The sequence below is a fragment of the Narcine bancroftii genome, chromosome 1, assembly GCF_036971445.1.
Source record: "Narcine bancroftii isolate sNarBan1 chromosome 1, sNarBan1.hap1, whole genome shotgun sequence".
In the NCBI taxonomy this organism is placed as follows: Eukaryota; Metazoa; Chordata; class Chondrichthyes; order Torpediniformes; family Narcinidae; genus Narcine; species Narcine bancroftii.
This window is the reverse complement of record NC_091469.1, coordinates 68,364,673-68,390,350: the sequence shown is the minus strand read 5'-3', so window position 1 is coordinate 68,390,350 and position 25,678 is coordinate 68,364,673. Positions and strand designations below refer to the sequence as shown.

The following is a 25,678-nucleotide window of genomic DNA, read 5'->3' as shown; positions in this document are numbered from 1 at the left end:
ACAATACAAGTATTGGTAGAATTATTTGACACCAAATATTATGGCAAGCCCTTCCTTTTCCAGTTGTGCTTAAATACATTCACAAGTCAAAGATTGGGAGTTGTTCCCCTTTTTGTGTTACCTGTGACAACACTGCTCCTAATTCTATTGGCGAAGCATCCACCACGAGGGTCACTTACTTTTCTGGGTCATAGTGGACGAGAACATTATCGCTTGATTTTATAGTTCTTTCAAGCGATCCACCATGTTACTAATCTCTTCATTCCACCACCATTTCTGGTCTTTTCTTAATTATTTTAGCAGGCTGCTCAGAGTTGATATATTTGGAATGTGCTTCTGATAATGGTTAATCAAACCCAGAAATGACTCCAATTCAGGTGGGTTTGATGTGTAGATTGTTCTGTGGACAGCTTTAGTACCAGCGGTATCCATTCAGACTCCTTCACTGTTAATTGTGAAATGTTGTGACTCCATGATACATTTAAGAGTTTTCATGGCCTTTTTGAAAGTCTGTACAAAATGTTCCATAAATACATACTTTTCCTATGTTGGATAGGTCCCAAGAGTTGTCTCGACCTGTAATTATAATATCATCAAGGTAACATCTTACATTAATGACGTAATAATGTCCATGGCTGCTTTAAATATTACTGGGGCTGTTGATATAGGTGAATAATCCCAAGTGAGTATTGATTGCCACATACTTCTTTTGAATTTTCATCCACTTTTATTTGTTGGTATGCTTGTGATAAATCCAGCTTTGTGAATTTCTTTCCCCTGTTTAGAGCAATAATTCTTCCATTTTGGGCATAGGATGCTCCGGTATCTGCAGGACCTGGTTAATGGTGACTTTGTAATCACCACATATTTATCACCACATATTTGAATTTCTCCATTGGCTGTTCAAACTGGCACAATGGGAGCTGCCCAGTCACTATTATATTCTTTCCAGTATTACCTTGTTTTCCAATCTGTTAAGTTATGATTCAATCTTTCCCTTTTTTTGCAAATGGTACTGTTCTGGGACTAAGGAACTTGGGTTCAACACCTAATATTAGCTGTAATTTTGCCTGGATTCCCTGGATTTTTCCCAGGCCTTTTTTTTAAAAAACTGTCTGGTACTTGCATAAGTTCACTTGCATAAGTTCACTTGCATAAGTTCACTTGCATAAGTTCACTTGCATAAGTTCACTTGCATAAGTTCACTTGCATAAGTTCACTTGCATAAGTTCACTTGCATAAGTTCACTTGCATAAGTTCACTTGCATAAGTTCACTTGCATAAGTTCACTTGCATAAGTTCACTTGCATAAGTTCACTTGCATAAGTTCACTTGCATAAGTTCACTTGCATAAGTTCACTTGCATAAGTTCACTTGCATAAGTTCACTTGCATAAGTTCACTTGCATAAGTTCACTTGCATAAGTTCACTTGCATAAGTTCACTTGCATAAGTTCACTTGCATAAGTTCACTTGCATAAGTTCACTTGCATAAGTTCACTTGCATAAGTTCACTTGCATAAGTTCACTTGCATAAGTTCACTTGCATAAGTTCACTTGCATAAGTTCACTTGCATAAGTTCACTTGCATAAGTTCACTTGCATAAGTTCATTATGGATCCAATTTCTATCCAATGTAGTTGAATGTGTGATAGCCAGTTTCTTCCGAGCAACACTGGCCCCTTTGTATAAATGATGTAGAGGGGTAATCTTTTTGATGTTCTTTAAACTTCACGTACACGTTGCATTTTCCAAATACCTTGACTTTCTCCCCTGTGACCATTGAGTTGGCCTCTTTAATGGTAAGGTGGGGTAGCAGATTAGTGGCTTTACTAAAACTGCTGCCTTTGTTTCCAATTCCATTCGGAGAGGTACATTGTTTTCACCTTGACGTAGAATTTTGATTTTTAAAAACATCTTCAAACATACACGACTTCCACTGTGTTGTCTTCCTCAGAGTTGTTTGTTTCGGTGCTGGGACTTTCATCCTTCTCCTCCACCATTCTTACTCCAGTAGGATACTTTTCATATTTCAGTCCTTTTTACCTTTGTTTCTTGGATACTTGGCTCTGATGTGTCCTTCTTTATCACATAGATGACATCCAGGTCTTCTGAAATAACAATCATCAACTGTGATTGCATTGAAAGCATTCTTGGTGGGAAAATTTGTCCTCCACTAGCAGTTTGTTTTGGCTGATGTCCAAGTTATTATCATCCCTCACGAAACCCAAGGCTGTATCATGTGCTAAATAAAGTGTTACTTTTTTTTAAAAACTTAGTAATTGTTGTCTGGCACTGTGGTCTATTAAACCTATTACTAATTGGTCCCTTATTGCTTTGTTTAAGAATTCACCCAACTCAAAGTGTGATGATAGTTTGCGCAATTCATCCAAAAATTCACTTACCGATTCACCTATTCTGTTTTCTGTAATATTTGTTTTTCTGCCATAACAGGTGGTTTGGGGCTTAGATGTGCCCTTATTATAGCACACAACTCTGCATAAGTTTTTGTTCCCAGTCTTTAAGGTGCGATCAGAGATTTTATCAGTTGAAATGTCTTACATTCCACTTGGCTTAGAAACAGTGGTCATTATCGGTTCAAAGGCTCAATATTATAGGCTGGACAGTCATGATCAAATTTTTCTACATAGTCATACCAGTTTTCTTCCGAGTCCAGAAACCTTCCAAACTGCCTCCGCCATTTTGAGTCTGTCACATTTCTGTGTGACTGAAGATTTAGAGGAAACTAAAGATTATCCTCACAAGGTTTTATTACAGAGCATAAAACTTAACAGCAGATCATGATGTTGTGCTGATCTATGTAAACCTACTCCAGAATAAATCTAATCCTTCCCTACCTCACTCCCATAACCCTTTATTTTTCCTTACAGAATATGCATCACAAATATTGAGTTGACTATTTCTCCAAAATAATAGACAACTTAATAAATTATTACAGGCAAGAAAAATTTGCTCTTTCGCTGTCTCCATCAGACTTTAGATCAGCTCCTTTTTAAAAAATAACATTTCGGCATCAAAAACATGCATCAGTGGAGAGAATTGAAGCAAATGACAACATCAGATGGCCAATGAACAATGTACATGGTTACTTATATACACAAGCTTGTTTTAGTATGCAATGTTTGACTGCATTAAAAGCAAATGCAAAATATTCTCAATTAAATAGCTTACAAAGAAGAAAAAATTAAAATCAGCGCAAAAAGAGTCACTTCCTGAAAGGGAGATAAAATGGAGGTTCTTAGACCTTTTGGAAGCAAAGGCTGGAAATCTATTTCTTTAATGAGAGCCAATAATGTAACATTTCTTTTAAGTCATCTTGGCCTTGAAATTAGCAAATTTGGTGTAATTCCATCAATATCAAGATGAACAAACAGAAGTATAGATACCCAAAATTCTGATGGCATCAGACATTCTGCTAATACATTTGCAATATCAGACTGCAAGCAAGCATTCTTTCAATCCCAATGCAAAAGCAATAGTCAGGCAACATATCGTTTGGTTGAGAGAACACTAAACCATTTTTGGTACCAAATGCATTTTTTTTAAAAACTGAATTCCCCTTACAAATCATGCATTATGTGACCTGAATGTTAGAACAGAAGCCAAATATCAAGGACACAACACCAAAAAAGCAAGTTATATTATTTTTATTTGTTAGAAATTCTATCAGTGTTTGAACATTAATATTTAGGGAGCTTGCACAATATCCATTTTCCATGATGCAAAAATGGATAAAATACACAAGGCACGTATTCCATGGAAATTGAAATCATATTATGTAACATTTAGAATAGTTGCTTTTTTTTAAAAAAAAACACTGTAAAACATCTTTTCCAATTGAAAATTATAATGAAAGTGTGCACCGAAACTGTCTCAGTTATGATCCAACACAATGGTATCATTACAATATAAACTCTTTAAAAATATACTTCTGTCAAAAGACTTGATGACTACTATGTACACTACAAAAATAAATTTTCATATAAATAAATTATATGGCATACATTTATCTTTGTAACTGAAATGACACAAACTCACCCCTACCAGCACAGGCAAGTGATGAGACCCAGTTTGAATATTTTTCCTTTTTCATCCTCATACTAAAATCTACGTTCTTAATGTAACAGTTATATATCTTTCCTATTTAGTTATTAACATTAGTAAGCACATTATACAGATTAAAAATCCATTAAAGTAAAACATTACTGTAATAGTTTCAAACAAGAAAATCCCTGCATTTTTGTTATAAACTGGCATACAAATTCTGTAAGAAACAAATCTTATGATACAAAAATATAAATATCACAAAAAATACAAATTTTCTTAAAAACATAGTTGCCAGCCATTGAGTAATTCTCCCTTGGTCAGGGTGACTTGAGGAGAAAATGTGTGCAGAAGCAGCAGACGGTGGAGGCTGGAGAGGAGATAATACACAAACATATAGCTGCTTTTGATAGACTCTGTACTATTAAACAAGTGGGGGTGGGGAAGAACTAACTGGTGTACACCAAAGCAAAAGCAGTGGGAAGCCACTCTGAACTTTTGACACAATTGGCAGCTGGTTAATTAAAATCAATACCATACTATTATGTTTTTCTGAATTCTGGTTGATAATGGTCACCACAAGTGCCATTCTGTCTGTTGTTGATTATCACACACATTTCTATGCCAAAGGTTTCATTTTAGTACATTGAAAAGGCAATTAAGGTTAACCCTTAGTGTGCTCATGGCAGTAGCTTATTTTAACATTTTTTAAAAAGTAGACAAAAACTCAACTGAAACATTTGGCAAAATCAATTACTTCAATCAAAGTGGCAATAATTGGAAAGTCTCATCATTCAATTTCAAATTTTAGTGTTGGCTGTTCATAATAAAACTCTTCTGATTTTCCTTTCTACAAACCTAAATGATGGTAGATCCAAAATCCATTACATTCTATCGGCACAAATTACTTCCTATTTTTATCCAATGAACCTATTCTTGTAATTGTAAGGTATCATTTTGTATGTTATCTTCATGTACTTGATTATACATTTACTGTTAATAGATTATTAATTGCATAATCATGAACAGGTGAATTATTCTGTCACAAATATTACAAAGCCAATTGTCTCCCATCAATGGGAATTCATTATTAAAAATGAAAGAAATCCTCAACAAGACATTGGATAGTCATTTAATTGACAATTATTTTTCAAACTCTAGTCAATTTGGTTTTGAAACTTAATAATCCCTCTAAATACTCTGGCCAAAGAAATGCTTTTGAAATGCAATTGCTGTTCTAATGTTGGAATGTCTACACAATATACTTTTGCATGTTTAAAAAAAAGTCACATTTAAAATGAGGCTTCTGTTGGAGAATTATATCCTTCCCTGCCCATCTGTTTTGAGAATCATATGCCAAACATGTTTAAGATTAATAGAAACCAGTGTTTTGACGGGATAGGTCCCGTGCGCCTCCCTACATATTTACAAATAAAGATGGGATTGGAGTTGAACCTCCTTTCACAATTTTACTCGGCTGGATGTATTTTTACAAATATACAAATTTTGCTAAGAGAACAGTGTATGAGCTTAATGGTGGGGTTTTTGCAAAAACATAGATTGATAATAAATAAAAAAAAATTAAAAACTGTCTCTGTTAGTCCGACAGTTAGAAATTGCAAATACAGTTTATCATTCAAAGTATCTGAGAGTGTCAATAAATATACACACACTAAGGGTTAAATTAAAACAACATGGACATGTATAATACACTGCAAGAGTCAAACTACAATTATCATAAAGATTAACGTGCTTTTCTTCATATCTGATCACTTTTAAGAACACGCATAGCGTGTTTGAAAGTTAACATTGACATTTTATACTACCACAGATCTGTGATATACAAAATTAAAATACTTTAACAAAATGTTTACCTTTACAAAAATTCTATCACATGAGCAATATTTGCATAGAATAATTATACAATTATACAATATTTGAAGCAGCAGCAAGATAGGCTGACATTTACGACTAAATTAAGCTTAAATGTGGCACAGATAAACAGATCAATTTACATAACATATGGATCAGACAAAATTGTTCCCAATTCAGTCACAGGAGTTTTACAACTCCTAAAATTATTCTACTTTACATTGTACATTTGTATAATACATTTGTGTACATCCTTTAAATATTATAGAGAAACAATATTTAACAATACAATAGATTAACAGTTATAGTAAACTGTTTTCATAATTCAGGATCACCTGTATTCATTGCCTGCAGTTTCAAGGACCAGTCTATGCAAATTAATTGTTTCCCATCTTTGGCCATCTGTACATCATAAATTCCCTACTAGAAAAATTAAAAGAATACTATTAGATGATGACAACAGTATTTTTATATTACATACAGTATACCCTACGGTTTTAAGATTGTCAACTTTCTCAAGCCAAATGCAACTTACACCCAAATCAAACATTTTCTCAACAAGTCAAGAATTGCTTTCCTTTTCTATTTCATGTAATGTAATTTAAGAAAACAGATGAACAATTCAAAATACTTTAAAATATTGAACCTTTTCCTGAATTTCCCTCAGAAACTTACTTAATGTGTTCTGTTTCCATTGCTCTGTGTTTCACATTCAACGTCCTCCAACTCTAAAACTTCCACCTTCAAGTCCCTTTCATAATGTGCATCAAAGGGTACATGAGGATCAACATATGCTCCTTCATCAGTTTCTCTGCACTCTTCATAATGTGGGCATCCTCCAAATGCTTTGTGGTTAGGAATTGGTGGATGAACAGCAACAGTTACCGAGGCCATGGCAGTCACAGTAGTGATAGGCTGGCAGTATGATGGTGAAGGAACACCACTGGCAGTGAATCCTGGATTTCTAGTCTTATGAAAGTGTGGCCCATGACTCGAATGATCATTACTGCCAAGTCTAGAATGCCCTTCATGAGCAGTTTCAAAAGCGTCCACGCGCGGTCTGTAAGGAGGCGGTCGAAACCCTTCCCTCGTCTCCAAACTCTGGTCCCTACAATTCCTCTGGGATTGCTGATATTTGATGTTCTGTGGAGGTGGTGGCCTTGGTCGATGGAATCTGGATTCCGACTGAACAACCTGACAATGGAGTGAATCATCAGTAGCACAGAATTATTCACAAGAACACTACAGTACACCTGCAACAGATTGCAACATAATCAAAAATAGTTTTATTGGATCAAAGCCTGAGGATTGCCAAAATTTCCATTTAAAACAAATAAAGTGGAATAAACAAATAGGCACCACAAGCAGGTTCAAGTTAAAAAAAAAACAGAATACAGGTCCTTATCCGTGATTCCAAAAACTAAACTTTTTTTTTAATTGCTTGTACAGTATACCTTCAAGTGTTCTAGAGAGAGCGAGGTGAGATCACAGCTCAGGTGGCGAGTGGGAAGAGAATGCGGCTCAGGCAGCAAACAGGGAGAGACAGGCAGCGTGACTCGGGCGGGTGAGCAGGGAGAGAGCGAGAAGCAAACACTGCTTGGGTGGGTCATCAGGGAGACAGTGAGTAGAGAATGTGGCTTGAAGAGCGTGGAAGCCCAGTGGGGACAAGGAGAGTTGAAACCTGCCGAGGCCACAGGGCAAAGGGACCTGGGTGCTAAGCTCCACAGCCCTGGAGGAGAGAAGCGAACTGGCGCCAAGGAGAAGGTGGTGCTGGAGGGAGAGAAACCGAAGAGTGGCTGAGCCAGAGCAACAGCAAGAGCGGGGCCTGAGGGAGAAGCAGGTGATGGGAAGCCACCGCCCCGGCAGCCAAGCTTGTGCAGAAGGACCATATGATGTATGATGGGAAGCAGCCCAACAGGAGCCAGGCCGGAAGGAGGCGGACAAGGGCACAGTGGAGCCTGGCGGGGTGAGCCTCTTTTTGTTTTAATGCGGGATCAATGGCCGACTTAGTTACCCATAATCCCCCTCACAGCTGAAACCACTCTGCGCTTCCCAGAGCAGTTCCAGCTGCAAGGGGAATTATGGGTAATGAAGACATTCATTTCTCGTTGCACCAACTTCAATGTGGTGTCGGTCCATAAAAAGGGTTTATATTTTGTGTCAATCTGTACAACCACCATTTTAATTCGATAATCCGGAATAATAATCTGAATACAGAGAAGTTTCCGGTCCCAAAGATCTCGGATAAAAGGATAAGCTAGGAGATGTTGGTGACAAAACAAAATTGAAACTAGCCAAAACATTCCAGACTTTTGGATGGAAAACCACATCAAATTGGGAATGAACAAACTTTCAATGTGGTAACTACTTCTGTGGAGAGGGATTATAACAGGTATTGATGTAATCATTATTTACAGATGAAGGGCTCTGAACGTTGAATTGATATGTTCATGAAATTTACTTGGGTTTTATTTGTAGTTATAATTTATTCACAGTGAGTAACAGCATAAATGCCATTAACTCTAATACATTTTAATTAGAATCGATCATGATACAGGATTTATGTAGAGGTAAAATAACTAAAACATGATGAACGTGACAAATTTTTCCTGATACCCAGTAAAATTCATAATCCCCATGTTCAGAAAACCCTATGATAGCTCATTGCAATCGGTTTTCCACACTCCCTTGAAAATCACCAGATTACCACATATCACCAGAGCTCCATTCTCTGTAATAATTTTAACCTCACTGGCATTCTGTAACTAATGCTTGTAACCTCACTTTTGACCTGTATCCTACACTCCCTGCATCCTCAGCAGGCCTTGTATTCCCTGCTTTCTTTAAACTCACTGGATTAATTAGAAAATGTATGCTTTGATGTAACATGAAAATAGTGTTGAGATATTAATAGGAGTAATATCCACTAGTTTGGAGAATATTAATCCAGTATCAAAAATGTGGGCATGCCAAATTAATAACTTTACTATAAATAATAAGTAGAAACCATATGACAAAAGAATGTGAGAAACTAGTATTCTACCCCTTAATTCTTTTCTGCAATTTAACAAAACTATTGATCTGCAGTCTCAAACATTTTCTTGTCATATCCTTGATTCTTTCAAGATCCCGATCTCTGAATGAAATGTAACCAATGGCCAAGCTGCCACAGTTCTCTGTGGAAGAGAATTCTGGAAATTCTGTATCCTCTGAATGAAGAAATTTCTCCTTATTACTGTTCAAAATGGCCCACTCTTTGGGAGTCATGTGGCCCCTAGTTTTAGAGTCCCCTGCAAGGGGGAAAATTCCAAAATTATTAAGTTCACCAAGAAATTTGGATATACATCATGGAAAGAAAAACAAAGTTTACATTTTGTGTCTTCTCTTTCCATAGGTGTGGTTTGACCTGCTGAGCATTTCCAACGTTTTTGTTTTTACTCCAGAATTGGCGCACCAAGACTCTATATTATCCAACTAAGCACATTTTTTTTGTAGTGAATATCTACGAAACATTGGCCTTCCAAATAGCCTGCTGCATGTGTTTGGTAGGTTTCAATTACTTCTTTGAAAGGATATTCCAGTCCCTATGCACATCAATTTTTCCCCAATCTCACATCATTTAAAAGAAAAATTCTCAGTATTTGTTTTTATTTAAAAAATGAAGTGAAAGTTTTTCTCACATTGTATTGTCTGATGCATTGCTGCACCATGCACCCAATCAATACATTTGAAAATCAACTTGAAGCCTCTTTGAATCCTCATTATCACTCACATTCCCACTTAGTGTCATGTCATCAGCAAACTTAGAAATGTTACATTTAGTCCCCTCAGCCAAAAGAATGAAATAAATTATGAATGATTAGAATCCAAGCTTTAATCCTGGTGATATCCCATAAATGTCAGCCAACCAACCTAAGAAGTAACCCTTTATACCACTTGTTTTCCATGTATCAACCAACTCTTAATTCATGCTAATATTATTACCCATATTTATCATGATCTATCCTTACTTACTAACCTGTATGACAGCTTATCAAAAAATTTTCCTGAAATTAAAATTAATCACATTCTCTGGTTTTCCCTCTTCTATAAAACCAAAGATATCCTCCAAGAATTTCAACAGATTAGCCAAAAGTGATCTCATAACAGAGACCCAGTTGAATTCTGCACCAATATATTATTATTTTTGAAATGTTGGAGTCGCATCCTTTATCATAGATTCCATGATAATGGCTTTGTACATCCCCTATTTATCTCTCTTCCTCCTTTATTAAAATAGTGGGGTCACATTTGCTCCCCTCCATTTTATTGGAACCATTTCAGAATCTGTACAGCTTTGGAAGACAATAAGCAAAAGATGTTGTCAACTTTTAAGTATTTAAAGCTACATTTTTTTAAAAAGTAATTGGTTTCACTTACTGTAGACCTGGGGAATACAGGATTTTCAGTTGCTTCCACCATGATTTGATGTGGTGGTGCTGAAGAATTCCGACTGGATTCATAATGCTTCAGTTCTTCACTAATCCCAGAAACTGTAGTTTGAGAACTGAATTCAGAATCTGAAGAATCAGATCCATTGTTCCCTTGTTCATGTGGAACTGCAAACCTCACAACTCGAGGTGGCGGCTCTGGTGATGGAGTAGGTAACCTTGTTCTTCCATCAGAAGGTGAGATCTACAGTCAAGTGTGAGAAGAATGGGAGTTTATGTCACGACCATAGCAGGTTATAGTGAGGTGACAAAATTTTTTTTTCAAAATGCTGAAAATCGTGAGATAGCAACTGTCTATTTATCTGTTTAATAATGTTGACATTGGTGGTACAAATTAAGATACTGAGTCAAAAATGCACTTAGGCTCTATGTATATTTTTAAACTGGCACTTATATTTTTCGTATGCAGAAAGTGGCCAAGATTGCAAGTATTTTTTTTGCACTTTTTGATATCAATCAAAAATTCCTATTTGCTTCCTGATAATCTATTGGTTTATGATACAACTCCTAATCCCAGTGCAATGGTTTATGGTTGTGTGGGTCAGAGATCAGACTACAGCTGGTTCTCTGGCTCCAATTCCTTAAAGCTTGCTTGTGGTGAGAATGCAAAATTTGCAAGCTTACCTTCATTTCTGTACACTTATTTAAACTATAAAAATAGCACCGTTACCATGAAAAAAAAAAGACAAACATACCTCCGGAAGTGGTCCAAAGTAAGACAGCAGCACCGGAAGTAAAACTAATCCGTTAAGAACACCCAGAATGGTTAAAATAGCTAGGACTGCAAAGAAGTATCTGTAATAATGGTCAAGAATAATGGAATTAATTTTAGGAAATTGCATGTCTTTATAGTCAATGAACCATTTTGCTGCAAAATGCTACCAATTCTATCACTGTATTTCATAAGGGCAGTTCACAATGGTGTCAATGCTTTGCAAATTAAATAGTCTGTAGCACAATTTAGCATGGATGAATACTCGTTTTGCATCAAACACTACAAACAGACAAGTTATCCAGGCCACTGCTTTAGGATATAGATCAGGAATCTTCATGGATGTCAAGGTAAACTTTAAACCATAATTGCACTTTGAAGATATACTTGAGTAAATGCTTCAAGAGGATAATATTGGCTTCGGTTTTAAAGAAGCTAGACAAGGATCAATCTAAGACAATAAAGTGCTAATTTTGTCATTATAATCCAATATAAACCAGTAAATTTTCTTTTGTTGGCTTGGCTTCGCGGACGAAGATTTATGGAGGGGGTAAAAAGTCCACGTCAGCTGCAGGCTCGTTTGTGGCTGACAAGTCCGATGCGGGACAGGCAGACACGATTGCAGCGGTTGCAGGGGAAAATTGGTGGGTTGGGGTTGGGTGTTGGGTTTTTCCTCCTTTGCCTTTTGTCAGTGAGGTAGGCTCTGCGGTCTTCTTCAAAGGAGGTTGCTGCCCGCCAAACTGTGAGGCGCCAAGATGCACGGTTTCAGGCGATATCAGCCCACTGGCGGTGGTCAATGTGGCAGGCACCAAGAGATTTCTTTAGGCAGTCCTTGTACCTTTTCTTTGGTGCACCTCTGTCACGGTGGCCAGTGGAGAGCTCGCCATATAACACGATCTTGGGAAGGCGATGGTCCTCCATTCTGGAGACGTGACCCATCCAGCGCAGCTGGATCTTCAGCAGCGTGGACTCGATGCTGTCGACCTTTGCCATCTCGAGTACTTCGACGTTAGGGATGTAAGCGCTCCAATGGATGTTGAGGATGGAGCGGAGACAACGCTGGTGGAAGCGTTCTAGGAGCCGTAGGTGGTGCCGGTAGAGGACCCATGATTCGGAGCCGAACAGGAGTGTGGGTATGACAACGGCTCTGTATACGCTTATCTTTGTGAGGTTTTTCAGTTGGTTGTTTTTCCAGACTCTTTTGTGTAGTCTTCCAAAGGCGCTATTTGCCTTGGCGAGTCTGTTGTCTATCTCATTGTCGATCCTTGCATCTGATGAAATGGTGCAGCCGAGATAGGTAAACTGGTTGACCGTTTTGAGTTTTGTGTGCCCGATGGAGATGTGGGGGGGCTGGTAATCATGGTGGGGAGCTGGCTGATGGAGGACCTCAGTTTTCTTCAGGCTGACTTCCAGGCCAAACATTTTGGCAGTTTCCGCAAAGCAGGACGTCAAGCGCTGAAGAGCTGGCTCTGAATGGGCAACTAAAGCGCCATCGTCTGCAAAGAGTAGTTCACGCACAAGTTTCTCTTGTGTCTTGGTGTGAGCTTGCAGGCGCCTCAGATTGAAGAGACTGCCATCCGTGCGGTACCGGATGTAAACAGCGTCTTCATTGTTGGGGTCTTTCATGGCTTGGTTCAGCATCATGCTGAAGAAGATTGAAAAGAGGGTTGGTGCCAGAACACAGCCTTGCTTCACGCCATTGTTAATGGAGAAGGGTTCAGAGAGCTCATTGCTGTATCTGACCCGACCTTGTTGGTTTTCGTGCAGTTGGATAATCATGTTGAGGAACTTTGGGGGACATCCGATGCGCTCTAGTATTTGCCAAAGCCCTTTCCTGCTCACGGTGTCGAAGGCTTTGGTGAGGTCAACAAAGGTGATGTAGAGTCCTTTGTTTTGTTCTCTGCATTTTTCTTGGAGCTGTCTGAGGGCAAAGACCATGTCAGTAGTTCCTCTGTTTGCGCGAAAGCTGCACTGTGATTCTGGGAGAATATTCTCGGCGACACTAGGTATTATTCTATTTAGTAAAATCCTAGCGAAGATTTTGCCTGCAATGGAGAGCAACGTGATTCCCCTGTAGTTTGAGCAGTCTGATTTCTCGCCTTTGTTTTTGTACAGGGTGATGATGGTGGCATCACGAAGATCCTGAGGCAGTTTACCTTGGTCCCAACAAAGCTTGAAAAACTCATGCAGTTTGGCATGCAGAGTTTTGCCGCCAGCCTTCCAGACTTCTGGGGGGATTCCATCCATACCTGCTGCTTTGCCACTTTTCAGTTGTTCGATTGCCTGATATGTCTCATCCAGGGTGTCTCATCCTCGGCACACGAACCATGGGTGTAAAGGGTGGGGCCAGTACTGCGCGCACTGCACTCCACCTAAAAGCTCCTTTGCGCAGGCCCGAGGACAGGTCCACGTCCTCCCCCTCCACGTCCTCCCCCTCCACGTCCTCCCCCTCCACGTCCTCCCCCTCCACGTCCTCCCCCTCCACGTCCTCCCCCTCCACGTCCTCCCCCTCCACGTCCTCCCCCTCCACGTCCTCCCCCTCCACGTCCTCCCCCTCCACGTCCTCCCCCTCCACGTCCTCCCCCTCCACGTCCTCCCCCTCCACGTCCTCCCCCTCCACGTCCTCCCCCTCCACGTCCTCCCCCTCCACGTCCTCCCCCTCCACGTCCTCCCCCTCCACGTCCTCCCCCTCCACGTCCTCCCCCTCCACGTCCTCCCCCTCCACGTCCTCCCCCTCCACGTCCTCCCCCTCCACGTCCTCCCCCTCCACGTCCTCCCCCTCCACGTCCTCCCCCTCCACGTCCTCCCCCTCCACGTCCTCCCCCTCCACGTCCTCCCCCTCCACGTCCTCCCCCTCCACGTCCTCCCCCTCCACGTCCTCCCCCTCCACGTCCTCCCCCTCCACGTCCTCCCCCTCCACGTCCTCCCCCTCCACGTCCTCCCCCTCCACGTCCTCCCCCTCCACGTCCTCCCCCTCCACGTCCTCCCCCTCCACGTCCTCCCCCTCCACGTCCTCCCCCTCCACGTCCTCCCCCTCCACGTCCTCCCCCTCCACGTCCTCCCCCTCCACGTCCTCCCCCTCCACGTCCTCCCCCTCCACGTCCTCCCCCTCCACGTCCTCCCCCTCCACGTCCTCCCCCTCCACGTCCTCCCCCTCCACGTCCTCCCCCTCCACGTCCTCCCCCTCCACGTCCTCCCCCTCCACGTCCTCCCCCTCCACGTCCTCCCCCTCCACGTCCTCCCCCTCCACGTCCTCCCCCTCCACGTCCTCCCCCTCCACGTCCTCCCCCTCCACGTCCTCCCCCTCCACGTCCTCCCCCTCCACGTCCTCCCCCTCCACGTCCTCCCCCTCCACGTCCTCCCCCTCCACGTCCTCCCCCTCCACGTCCTCCCCCTCCACGTCCTCCCCCTCCACGTCCTCCCCCTCCACGTCCTCCCCCTCCACGTCCTCCCCCTCCACGTCCTCCCCCTCCACGTCCTCCCCCTCCACGTCCTCCCCCTCCACGTCCTCCCCCTCCACGTCCTCCCCCTCCACGTCCTCCCCCTCCACGTCCTCCCCCTCCACGTCCTCCCCCTCCACGTCCTCCCCCTCCACGTCCTCCCCCTCCACGTCCTCCCCCTCCACGTCCTCCCCCTCCACGTCCTCCCCCTCCACGTCCTCCCCCTCCACGTCCTCCCCCTCCACGTCCTCCCCCTCCACGTCCTCCCCCTCCACGTCCTCCCCCTCCACGTCCTCCCCCTCCACGTCCTCCCCCTCCACGTCCTCCCCCTCCACGTCCTCCCCCTCCACGTCCTCCCCCTCCACGTCCTCCCCCTCCACGTCCTCCCCCTCCACGTCCTCCCCCTCCACGTCCTCCCCCTCCACGTCCTCCCCCTCCACGTCCTCCCCCTCCACGTCCTCCCCCTCCACGTCCTCCCCCTCCACGTCCTCCCCCTCCACGTCCTCCCCCTCCACGTCCTCCCCCTCCACGTCCTCCCCCTCCACGTCCTCCCCCTCCACGTCCTCCCCCTCCACGTCCTCCCCCTCCACGTCCTCCCCCTCCACGTCCTCCCCCTCCACGTCCTCCCCCTCCACGTCCTCCCCCTCCACGTCCTCCCCCTCCACGTCCTCCCCCTCCACGTCCTCCCCCTCCACGTCCTCCCCCTCCACGTCCTCCCCCTCCACGTCCTCCCCCTCCACGTCCTCCCCCTCCACGTCCTCCCCCTCCACGTCCTCCCCCTCCACGTCCTCCCCCTCCACGTCCTCCCCCTCCACGTCCTCCCCCTCCACGTCCTCCCCCTCCACGTCCTCCCCCTCCACGTCCTCCCCCTCCACGTCCTCCCCCTCCACGTCCTCCCCCTCCACGTCCTCCCCCTCCACGTCCTCCCCCTCCACGTCCTCCCCCTCCACGTCCTCCCCCTCCACGTCCTCCCCCTCCACGTCCTCCCCCTCCACGTCCTCCCCCTCCACGTCCTCCCCCTCCACGTCCTCCCCCTCCACGTCCTCCCCCTCCACGTCCTCCCCCTCCACGTCCTCCCCCTCCACGTCCTCCCCCTCCACGTCCTCCCCCTCCACGTCCTCCCCCTCCACGTCCTCCCCCTCCACGTCCTCCCCCTCCACGTCCTCCCCCTCCACGTCCTCCCCCTCCACGTCCTCCCCCTCCACGTCCTCCCCCTCCACGTCCTCCCCCTCCACGTCCTCCCCCTCCACGTCCTCCCCCTCCACGTCCTCCCCCTCCACGTCCTCCCCCTCCACGTCCTCCCCCTCCACGTCCTCCCCCTCCACGTCCTCCCCCTCCACGTCCTCCCCCTCCACGTCCTCCCCCTCCACGTCCTCCCCCTCCACGTCCTCCCCCTCCACGTCCTCCCCCTCCACGTCCTCCCCCTCCACGTCCTCCCCCTCCACGTCCTCCCCCTCCACGTCCTCCCCCTCCACGTCCTCCCCCTCCACGTCCTCCCCCTCCACGTCCTCCCCCTCCACGTCCTCCCCCTCCACGTCCTCCCCCTCCACGTCCTCCCCCTCCACGTCCTCCCCCTCCACGTCCTCCCCCTCCACGTCCTCCCCCTCCACGTCCTCCCCCTCCACGTCCTCCCCCTCCACGTCCTCCCCCTCCACGTCCTCCCCCTCCACGTCCTCCCCCTCCACGTCCTCCCCCTCCACGTCCTCCCCCTCCACGTCCTCCCCCTCCACGTCCTCCCCCTCCACGTCCTCCCCCTCCACGTCCTCCCCCTCCACGTCCTCCCCCTCCACGTCCTCCCCCTCCACGTCCTCCCCCTCCACGTCCTCCCCCTCCACGTCCTCCCCCTCCACGTCCTCCCCCTCCACGTCCTCCCCCTCCACGTCCTCCCCCTCCACGTCCTCCCCCTCCACGTCCTCCCCCTCCACGTCCTCCCCCTCCACGTCCTCCCCCTCCACGTCCTCCCCCTCCACGTCCTCCCCCTCCACGTCCTCCCCCTCCACGTCCTCCCCCTCCACGTCCTCCCCCTCCACGTCCTCCCCCTCCACGTCCTCCCCCTCCACGTCCTCCCCCTCCACGTCCTCCCCCTCCACGTCCTCCCCCTCCACGTCCTCCCCCTCCACGTCCTCCCCCTCCACGTCCTCCCCCTCCACGTCCTCCCCCTCCACGTCCTCCCCCTCCACGTCCTCCCCCTCCACGTCCTCCCCCTCCACGTCCTCCCCCTCCACGTCCTCCCCCTCCACGTCCTCCCCCTCCACGTCCTCCCCCTCCACGTCCTCCCCCTCCACGTCCTCCCCCTCCACGTCCTCCCCCTCCACGTCCTCCCCCTCCACGTCCTCCCCCTCCACGTCCTCCCCCTCCACGTCCTCCCCCTCCACGTCCTCCCCCTCCACGTCCTCCCCCTCCACGTCCTCCCCCTCCACGTCCTCCCCCTCCACGTCCTCCCCCTCCACGTCCTCCCCCTCCACGTCCTCCCCCTCCACGTCCTCCCCCTCCACGTCCTCCCCCTCCACGTCCTCCCCCTCCACGTCCTCCCCCTCCACGTCCTCCCCCTCCACGTCCTCCCCCTCCACGTCCTCCCCCTCCACGTCCTCCCCCTCCACGTCCTCCCCCTCCACGTCCTCCCCCTCCACGTCCTCCCCCTCCACGTCCTCCCCCTCCACGTCCTCCCCCTCCACGTCCTCCCCCTCCACGTCCTCCCCCTCCACGTCCTCCCCCTCCACGTCCTCCCCCTCCACGTCCTCCCCCTCCACGTCCTCCCCCTCCACGTCCTCCCCCTCCACGTCCTCCCCCTCCACGTCCTCCCCCTCCACGTCCTCCCCCTCCACGTCCTCCCCCTCCACGTCCTCCCCCTCCACGTCCTCCCCCTCCACGTCCTCCCCCTCCACGTCCTCCCCCTCCACGTCCTCCCCCTCCACGTCCTCCCCCTCCACGTCCTCCCCCTCCACGTCCTCCCCCTCCACGTCCTCCCCCTCCACGTCCTCCCCCTCCACGTCCTCCCCCTCCACGTCCTCCCCCTCCACGTCCTCCCCCTCCACGTCCTCCCCCTCCACGTCCTCCCCCTCCACGTCCTCCCCCTCCACGTCCTCCCCCTCCACGTCCTCCCCCTCCACGTCCTCCCCCTCCACGTCCTCCCCCTCCACGTCCTCCCCCTCCACGTCCTCCCCCTCCACGTCCTCCCCCTCCACGTCCTCCCCCTCCACGTCCTCCCCCTCCACGTCCTCCCCCTCCACGTCCTCCCCCTCCACGTCCTCCCCCTCCACGTCCTCCCCCTCCACGTCCTCCCCCTCCACGTCCTCCCCCTCCACGTCCTCCCCCTCCACGTCCTCCCCCTCCACGTCCTCCCCCTCCACGTCCTCCCCCTCCACGTCCTCCCCCTCCACGTCCTCCCCCTCCACGTCCTCCCCCTCCACGTCCTCCCCCTCCACGTCCTCCCCCTCCACGTCCTCCCCCTCCACGTCCTCCCCCTCCACGTCCTCCCCCTCCACGTCCTCCCCCTCCACGTCCTCCCCCTCCACGTCCTCCCCCTCCACGTCCTCCCCCTCCACGTCCTCCCCCTCCACGTCCTCCCCCTCCACGTCCTCCCCCTCCACGTCCTCCCCCTCCACGTCCTCCCCCTCCACGTCCTCCCCCTCCACGTCCTCCCCCTCCACGTCCTCCCCCTCCACGTCCTCCCCCTCCACGTCCTCCCCCTCCACGTCCTCCCCCTCCACGTCCTCCCCCTCCACGTCCTCCCCCTCCACGTCCTCTCCCTCCAAGCCTTCCCCCTCAAAAGATGCTCACAAACTCAAGCTAGCATGCTGGAACATCAGAACCATGCTAGACAAGGCTGACAGCCACCGACCTGAACGTCGGTCTGCCCTCATTGCACATGAACTCCTCAGACTTGACATCGACATAGCCGCTCTCAGTGAAGTCCGCCTGGCAGATGTAGGCAGCCTCCAAGAACGCGGCGCGGGCTACACACTCTACTGGTCTGGCAAGCCTTCGGATGAACGACGCCTATCTGGTGTAGGCTTCATGGTCAAGAGCTTCATTGCCTCCAAACTCGAAAACCTTCCGACAGGCCTCTCGGACCGAATCATGTCCATGCGACTCCCCCTTCAGAACAAGCGTCACATCACCCTCATCAGTGTCTATGCTCCAACCCTCCAGGCGGAACCAGCAGAAAAGGACAAGTTCTACACCGACCTGCGCAACCTCATCCAACGCACCCCTACAGCCGACAAGGTTGTCATCCTGGGCGACTTCAACGCTCGTGTCGGCAAAGACTCAGAAACCTGGCCAGGAATCCTGGGCAAGCATGGCGTCGGCAAGTGCAACGACAATGGGCGCCTCCTGTTGGAGCTCTGCGCAGAACAGCGGCTTGTCATTACAAACACCCTTTTTCAGCAGAGGGACAGCCTTAAGACCACCTGGATGCATCCCCGATCCAAACACTGGCACCTCCTGGACTACATCCTGGTGCGAGAAAGTGACAAACGAGATGTGCTCCACACCAGGGTCATGCCTAGCGCGGAATGCCACACTGACCACCGGCTGGTTCGCTGCAAGCTCAACCTTCACTTCAAACCAAAGCCCAGGAACAATAAAGCCCCCAGAAAGAGGTTCAATGTTGGAAACCTGCAGTCAGACGAAGCGAGAAGAAACTTCCAGGCAAACCTCAAAGCAAAGCTCGACGATGCAATCCGCCTCACGGACCCGTCCCCTGAAACCCTCTGGGATCAGTTGAAGACTACCATACTGCAATCCACTGAAGAGGTACTGGGCTTCTCCTCCAGGAAAAACAAGGACTGGTTTGACGAAAACAGCCAGGAAATCCAGGAGCTGCTGGCAAAGAAGCGAGCTGCCCACCAGGCTCACCTTACAAAGCCGTCCTGTCCAGAGAAGAAACAAGCCTTCCGTCGCGCATGCAGCCATCTTCAGCGCAAACTCCGGGAGATCCAAAATGAGTGGTGGACTAGCCTCGCCAAACGAACCCAGCTCAGCGCGGACATTGGCGACTTCAGGGGTTTCTACGAGGCTCTAAAGGCTGTGTACGGCCCCTCACCCCAAGCCCAAAGCCCGCTGCGCAGCTCAGACGGCAAAGTCCTCCTCAGCGACAAGATCTCCATCCTCAACCGATGGTCAGAACACTTCCAATCTCTTTTCAGTGCCAACCGCTCAGTCCAAGATTCCGCCCTGCTCCAGCTCCCTCAACAGCCCCTAAGGCTAGAGCTGGATGAGGTTCCCACCCTGGAAACCAGTAAATACAATCACACTAACAATATTAGTATATGCAAAGGAGATATTTAATGTTTGTTCGCTTTGAATATAATGCAAATGTTAAGCCAACATCATCATTTGACTTATTGGTTGCCCTATTTTGACAATATAGCTAAAGTTGATATTGGGTTAATCCTCAGCTTTGTAACCAAATCCTGGGCTTATTTTATATTTCACTTATAAACATGTAGAGAACAAGCCAAATTCTGGTGCAGCTAAATCTGAACCGGCTACTTTCCTTAAAATAAATAATCTGAAAAATATAATGGGAGTATCAATTTAATTTATAACTAGAAGAGTTTCTCACTCCCTAGCAAGTCCCTAGCAAAACTCAGATAATGACTATTTGGAGTTCCCAATGATGTAGTACACCAACCCTCTTTTCAATCTTCTTCAGCATGATGCTGAACCAAGCCATGAAAGACCTCAACAATGAAGACGCTGTTTACATCCGGAACCACACGGATGGCATTCTCTTCAATCTGAGGCGCCTGCAAGCTCACACCAAGACACAAGAGAAACTTGTCCGTGAACTACTCTTTGCAGACGATGCCGCTTTAGTTGCCCATTCAGAGCCAGGTCTTCAGCGCTTGACGTCCTGTTTTGCGGAAACTGCCAAAATGTCTGGCCTGGAAGTCAGCCTGAAGAAAACTGAGGTCCTCCATCAGCCAGCTCCCCACCATGACTACCAGCCGCCCCCCCACATCTCCATCGGGCGAACTAAACTCAAAACGGTCAACCGGTTTACCTATCTCGGCTGCACCATTTCATCGGATGCAAGGATCGACAACGAGATAGACAACAGACTCGCCAAGGCAAATAGCGCCTTTGGAAGACTACACAAAAGAGTCTGGAAAAACAACCAACTGAAAAACCTCACAAAGATTAGCGTATACAGAGCCGTTGTCATACCCACACTCCTGTTCGGCTCCGAATCATGGGTCCTCTACTGGCATCACCTACGGCTCCTAGAACGCTTCCACCAGCGTCGTCTCCGCCCCATCCTCAACATTCATTGGAGCGACTTCATCACCAACATCAAAGTACTCGAGATGGCAGAGGCAGACAGCATCGAATCCACGCTGCTGAAGATCCAGCTGTGCTGGGTAGGTCACGTCTCCAGAATGGAGGACCATCGCCTTCCCAAGATCGTGTTATATGGCGAGCTCTTCACTGGCCACCGAGACAGAGGTGCACCAAAGAAGAGGTACAAGGACTGCCTAAAGAAATCTCTTGGTGCCTGCCACATTGACCACCGCCAGTGGGCCGATATCGCCTCAAACCGTGCATCTTGGCGCCTCACAGTTCGGCGGGCAGCAACCTCCTTTGAAGAAGACCGCAAAGCCCACCTCACTAACAAAAGACAAAGGAGGAAAAACCCAACACCCAACCCCAACCAACCAATTTTCCCTTGCAACTGCTGCAACTGTGTCTGCCTGTCCCACATCGGACTTGTCAGCCACAAACGAGCCTGCAGCTGACGTGGACATTACCCCTCCATAAATCTTCATCCACGAAGCCAAGCCAAAGGAAAAACAAAGTATCTGGCTCACTAGATGATATTTGCTTTGCTCCCTTTTAAGATATTGGGGCCCTGGATACGGGATTCTCTTCAATTCACCAGGAGCACAGAAGGAAAGAAGGAAGGACTAGAACTAGATTCCCAGTGGATTGGAATCAATCACAAAAGATTTGGTACAATTATTAACAGTAAATGGGGCAAAATAACTCCCAAACAGTAACCATTATGTACACATTGTTAATTGCAAATTGTATTTGGTTTAAGAAAGCCTATAAATGATTTTAAAAGTACATTTTATCAGCAAAGTATTACAAAATTTAAAATGAGATGACCATGCAGCTCAAATGAACACAAATGAAGCACAGAACTTCTGGTACTAAGTAAGAAGATGAGTAGTTTCTTACCTTACAATGAAGTCAAATTCAGACCCAGCAAGCATGAGAACTCCAAGAAGAGTTGACACAGCCCCATCCAGCACAGGTGCAAACATGAGCTCCAGTGCAAGCACTGCTCGCCGATTTTTATCTCCAATGGCAGTTAAAAAAGCCTGTGAATGACAAAAATCAATGCAGTTCTTATTGAAGTACATTAAGTCTGTCAAGTTCTACCCAAAGGCTCAGCAGTTGCTATGATTATAACTAACGAACTAAATGCTTTAAGTACATTCTCACCAAGTAAAATGTTTTTAAACATTTTTTTTTAAATAAAACAAAGATCAAGAATCTAAAAATTGAATTTATACAACTTTGTTTTTTTTAAAAATGAATCTTCCATAGTAGTTACAACTAACACTTAGGAGGCTATTCAACACAAAACTTTTGTACACTACATCAAAAAAAATGTTTGACATTTTGGAACTGTAATGTAAGATGGCAGCTGATATCCATATCAATGACCTCTCAATTATATCATGTTAATTTTTCCTTGAACTCATCTCAAGATAAATATTATTTAGATGTAATAGTCCCTGGCTGTTTTACTTCAACTACTGGAACAATAATTTTTGAAGGGTCATTCTCAACCATGTCTATCCTTTTTTTTTGAAGACTTTATTTAAAATTTTATAACATGAATACAATAGAGAATTACATTTAAAGAAAAATTTAAAAAAAAATTAAAATTACAATATTACATCAGAAAACTACACAAAATAACCCCCACCCCCCGAACCATGTCTATCCTTTTGCAGAAAATGTCTGTTAACAGTCAAGATCCTCTAATACTTTGACTCGTTTACTTTTGGAGCATCAAACAAGCACACCAGACTAATTTTGCACCATTGTTCACCAGAAATAGGATTTTACTTTCTATGAAAACGTGCATTTAAACTTTTAGTTAGTGTGGACATTATTTCATGACTTTTAATTAAAACATTTACTTTAAAAAAAAAACTGTAATGAACTCCCTCCCGGCATTTCCCCAAATATTTACTGATATGAAAAACTTTTTGTCTAATTCAGGAGGAGAGTGACTTCATGGTCACATTGAAATTAAACAGTCAAATTCACTGCCCAAAAATAACACAAACTTTTTTTTTGTCAGGCAATATCCACCAACTTTCTTTTAAAATTTCTACACATTCAGAAAAAATTCAGATGATTTTTATGCAATTCAAATCCTGAGAACATAGCTGCCCAGAGTGGTTTGTAGAAAGGGTATATACATATTTTGCTTTTCATTTTAATAAAACAAGTAAATTAAAGATATACCAAAGCAACATGAACAGTAAACTCCACCCCAATTCCAACAGAGGCAATGAGGATAACGACAGGAACTGCACTCAGTTTTATCCCAATGAGGCCCATCATTCCAAACAGTTCGACTGTCATCAGTGCTAGGACTAATACCTAAATGGGGTTTTTAAAAAAAAATCAAAATGCATTAGCTTGCTCTGGTAATTTCACCATTTGATTGAATGCATCAACAATGAAAACATATAAATTTGTTACTGGATCCTTCAGAATGAAAAAAAGTTTTTCAAATAAAATTGGAACTATTCAGCAAAGACTTTTCTGTTATTTAAAGCCTCATATTTTGGGGTTTGACCGGTCCAGAAAGGATTCTCTGCATGAGGCAGCAAGCAATCCGCTTACTTAACAAACTCTGTGCCTCATTTACCAACTTACAATTCAATATTTTTAACTAATGGCAAGTTAAATTTTTTAAAAATGAAAAAAAAAGCCTGTGGGCCAATGAACTTTATAAGTTCAGGGTTTGGACTCAAATTTATTGATGAGCTGAGCTTTTAATGAAAAGTCTGCTAGCATTAAAAAATGGTTTAGTTTCAACAGCAGATAGGTGGAGGTAGAATCTGAAAAAGGCATCACTACGGAGATGGACTCGATGGTGGAAAGAATTTGAAGTTGGAATTTCAGCCACGAGTTAAATAGTCTGTGAAATGGTGTTGCCAGCATACACATGACATATTTGGAATATTCTTGTACAGTACGCCTTTATTGCTATGATGCAGCATATAAATGAGGAATAGGGAAGCAAAGATTTCTAGGTCTTCAAAGTTCCATAACCATGGTGCCATTGCACAAATTTCTCTGGTTACAATCAGATAGAGGAGGTTGGAATTGCGAGTGGCTGAAGAGAGGCAAGCAAGAAGGTTGGTGTGATCACTTGTGACAAATTAACAACAAGATAACAATAACAGTTGCTGCAAACAGCTGTGGAGGCCAAGTCATTGGGGACATTTAAAGGCAGAGGCAGATACGTTCTTGATTACCAAGGTAGAGAATCAAAGGTTATGGGGATTAGGCAGGACAATGAGGTTGAAAAGGATAGTAAAATCAGCCAGGGTGCAATGTGCCAAATGGCCTAATTCTGCTGTTATGATCCAAGATTGTGAAGGATATGGAAGGAGACTACATCAGATGTAGCAGAAAAGCAGTTTCAGTGTTGTGTAGGGGCAAAAAAAAACTAACCTTAGAAGCTCAAAAATGAATCTGGATTATTTTAAACCCATCTGCAAAGTGCTTTGCAAGTAAAGATGAATCTCCACGGACACAGAGCATTCAAAGACAAGAATACTATCATCAGCTGACAAGGGTGAGGTTACTAGAGCCTATTTGCTGAAAAATTATTGGTCTAGTTTGAGTTTAAATTAAACAATTTGCGAGAAACTCACTTTATTTTACTTTTTGCTGTAAAACAAAGAAAATATGTATGCCAATAGAAACAGTTGGTAAGATTTGCAAAGAACTTGCATGATTAGACTAAATGAAAGACATTTTTATTTTATGCACTGAGCAACCAATTTAATAGAGACCTGCAGTACTTGATCTAAAAGAAATTACAAGTAATATCTTAAATCACCAAATATTCCATCTAAATGTGTTACATACTAAACATTTCCATTCATCTAACACTAACATAGAAAGTTTGCGACAGTATCAGTTAATTAGTTCACATCTGGTATTATTAACCTCTAATGCTTTCACCAAATGTTCTTTTACCATAAAATTAGTCAAAGCAAGAGCACATTTATTTCTTTAGATGACATACTCAGTCTTAAACTTGAAACTAACTCTTAGTTTTTCTTTCCACTGCTTAAATATTCACTATCGTCATCTTTCCAAGCCGAATAAACATCTCACGAATTATGTCACAGGCATTCCCCACCAAAGGCCCAGACATAAACAAAATCTTTCCCGACTAAAGAGCTATACCAAAAGGAATTCAGTAGTAACAAAGCTCCTTCTAAACTTACAATTATCCCAGCAGTCCATGGATTCAGGAGGAAAAGGGCACACACAAGGAATGTACAAGCCAAGACTACACTGATGGCCAGCAGCAGCCAATGCCGGAGCCCAACATATTGTTCCCAGAAGAGAAATGGGTATCCATTTGGATAACTGGCAAGTCCTTGATTAGTGAAATTGCTGCAGATAGTTCTGACTTTTTCAATAGCTTCCACAAAGTCTGATGTTTCACGCAGTACATTGAGGTAGAAAGGAAACTGGGCATATTCAATGGGCTCAGCAGCTGGAACTAAACAAAAGAAAACAGTTTATAGTAAAAGAAAAAAAAAATCACATTAATTGCTATCAGCATTGTGCAAACAAGAATTGTTTATTAGTGGATTTATTCTACTATTGTCAATCAGAATTGTTAGTAAAGTTTTCTAAACCCACAATTAAATACTATCCCTGCAATTCAGATCAGGTCGATGTTCAGTCCCGAGTCAGTGCCAAGTTTGCTAAAAGTCAGTCTTATACAATCATAGAAGATAGGAGATAGGAGCAGGAGTAGGTCATTCGACCCTTCGAGCCTGCTCCGCCATTCAACGAGATCATGGCAGATCTTAAAGT

The 25,678-nt window shown here is 45.8% G+C and overlaps 1 protein-coding gene across 4 annotated transcripts in view; it reads right to left on the bottom strand.

Moving 5' to 3' along the window:
• Positions 1-3,675: 3,675 nt before the first annotated feature.
• Positions 3,676-25,678, bottom strand: part of ptch1 (patched 1) — a 108,016-nt gene continuing 86,013 nt past the window's right edge. For 3 of the 4 annotated variants that reach the window (XM_069929376.1, XM_069929366.1, XM_069929384.1), the window contains 7 exons: positions 25,078-25,358; positions 23,072-23,209; positions 21,767-21,909; positions 11,122-11,221; positions 10,356-10,610; positions 6,612-7,130; positions 3,676-6,359 (listed from right to left, as the gene is read on the bottom strand). In XM_069929376.1, the coding sequence (XP_069785477.1) occupies positions 6,612-7,130; positions 10,356-10,610; positions 11,122-11,221; positions 21,767-21,909; positions 23,072-23,209; positions 25,078-25,358 (1,436 nt within the window). In that variant the 3' untranslated portion in view covers positions 3,676-6,359. The remainder of the gene's footprint in view (positions 6,360-6,611; positions 7,131-10,355; positions 10,611-11,121; positions 11,222-21,766; positions 21,910-23,071; positions 23,210-25,077; positions 25,359-25,678) is intronic. The other variant, XM_069929392.1, reaches the window with a different exon arrangement.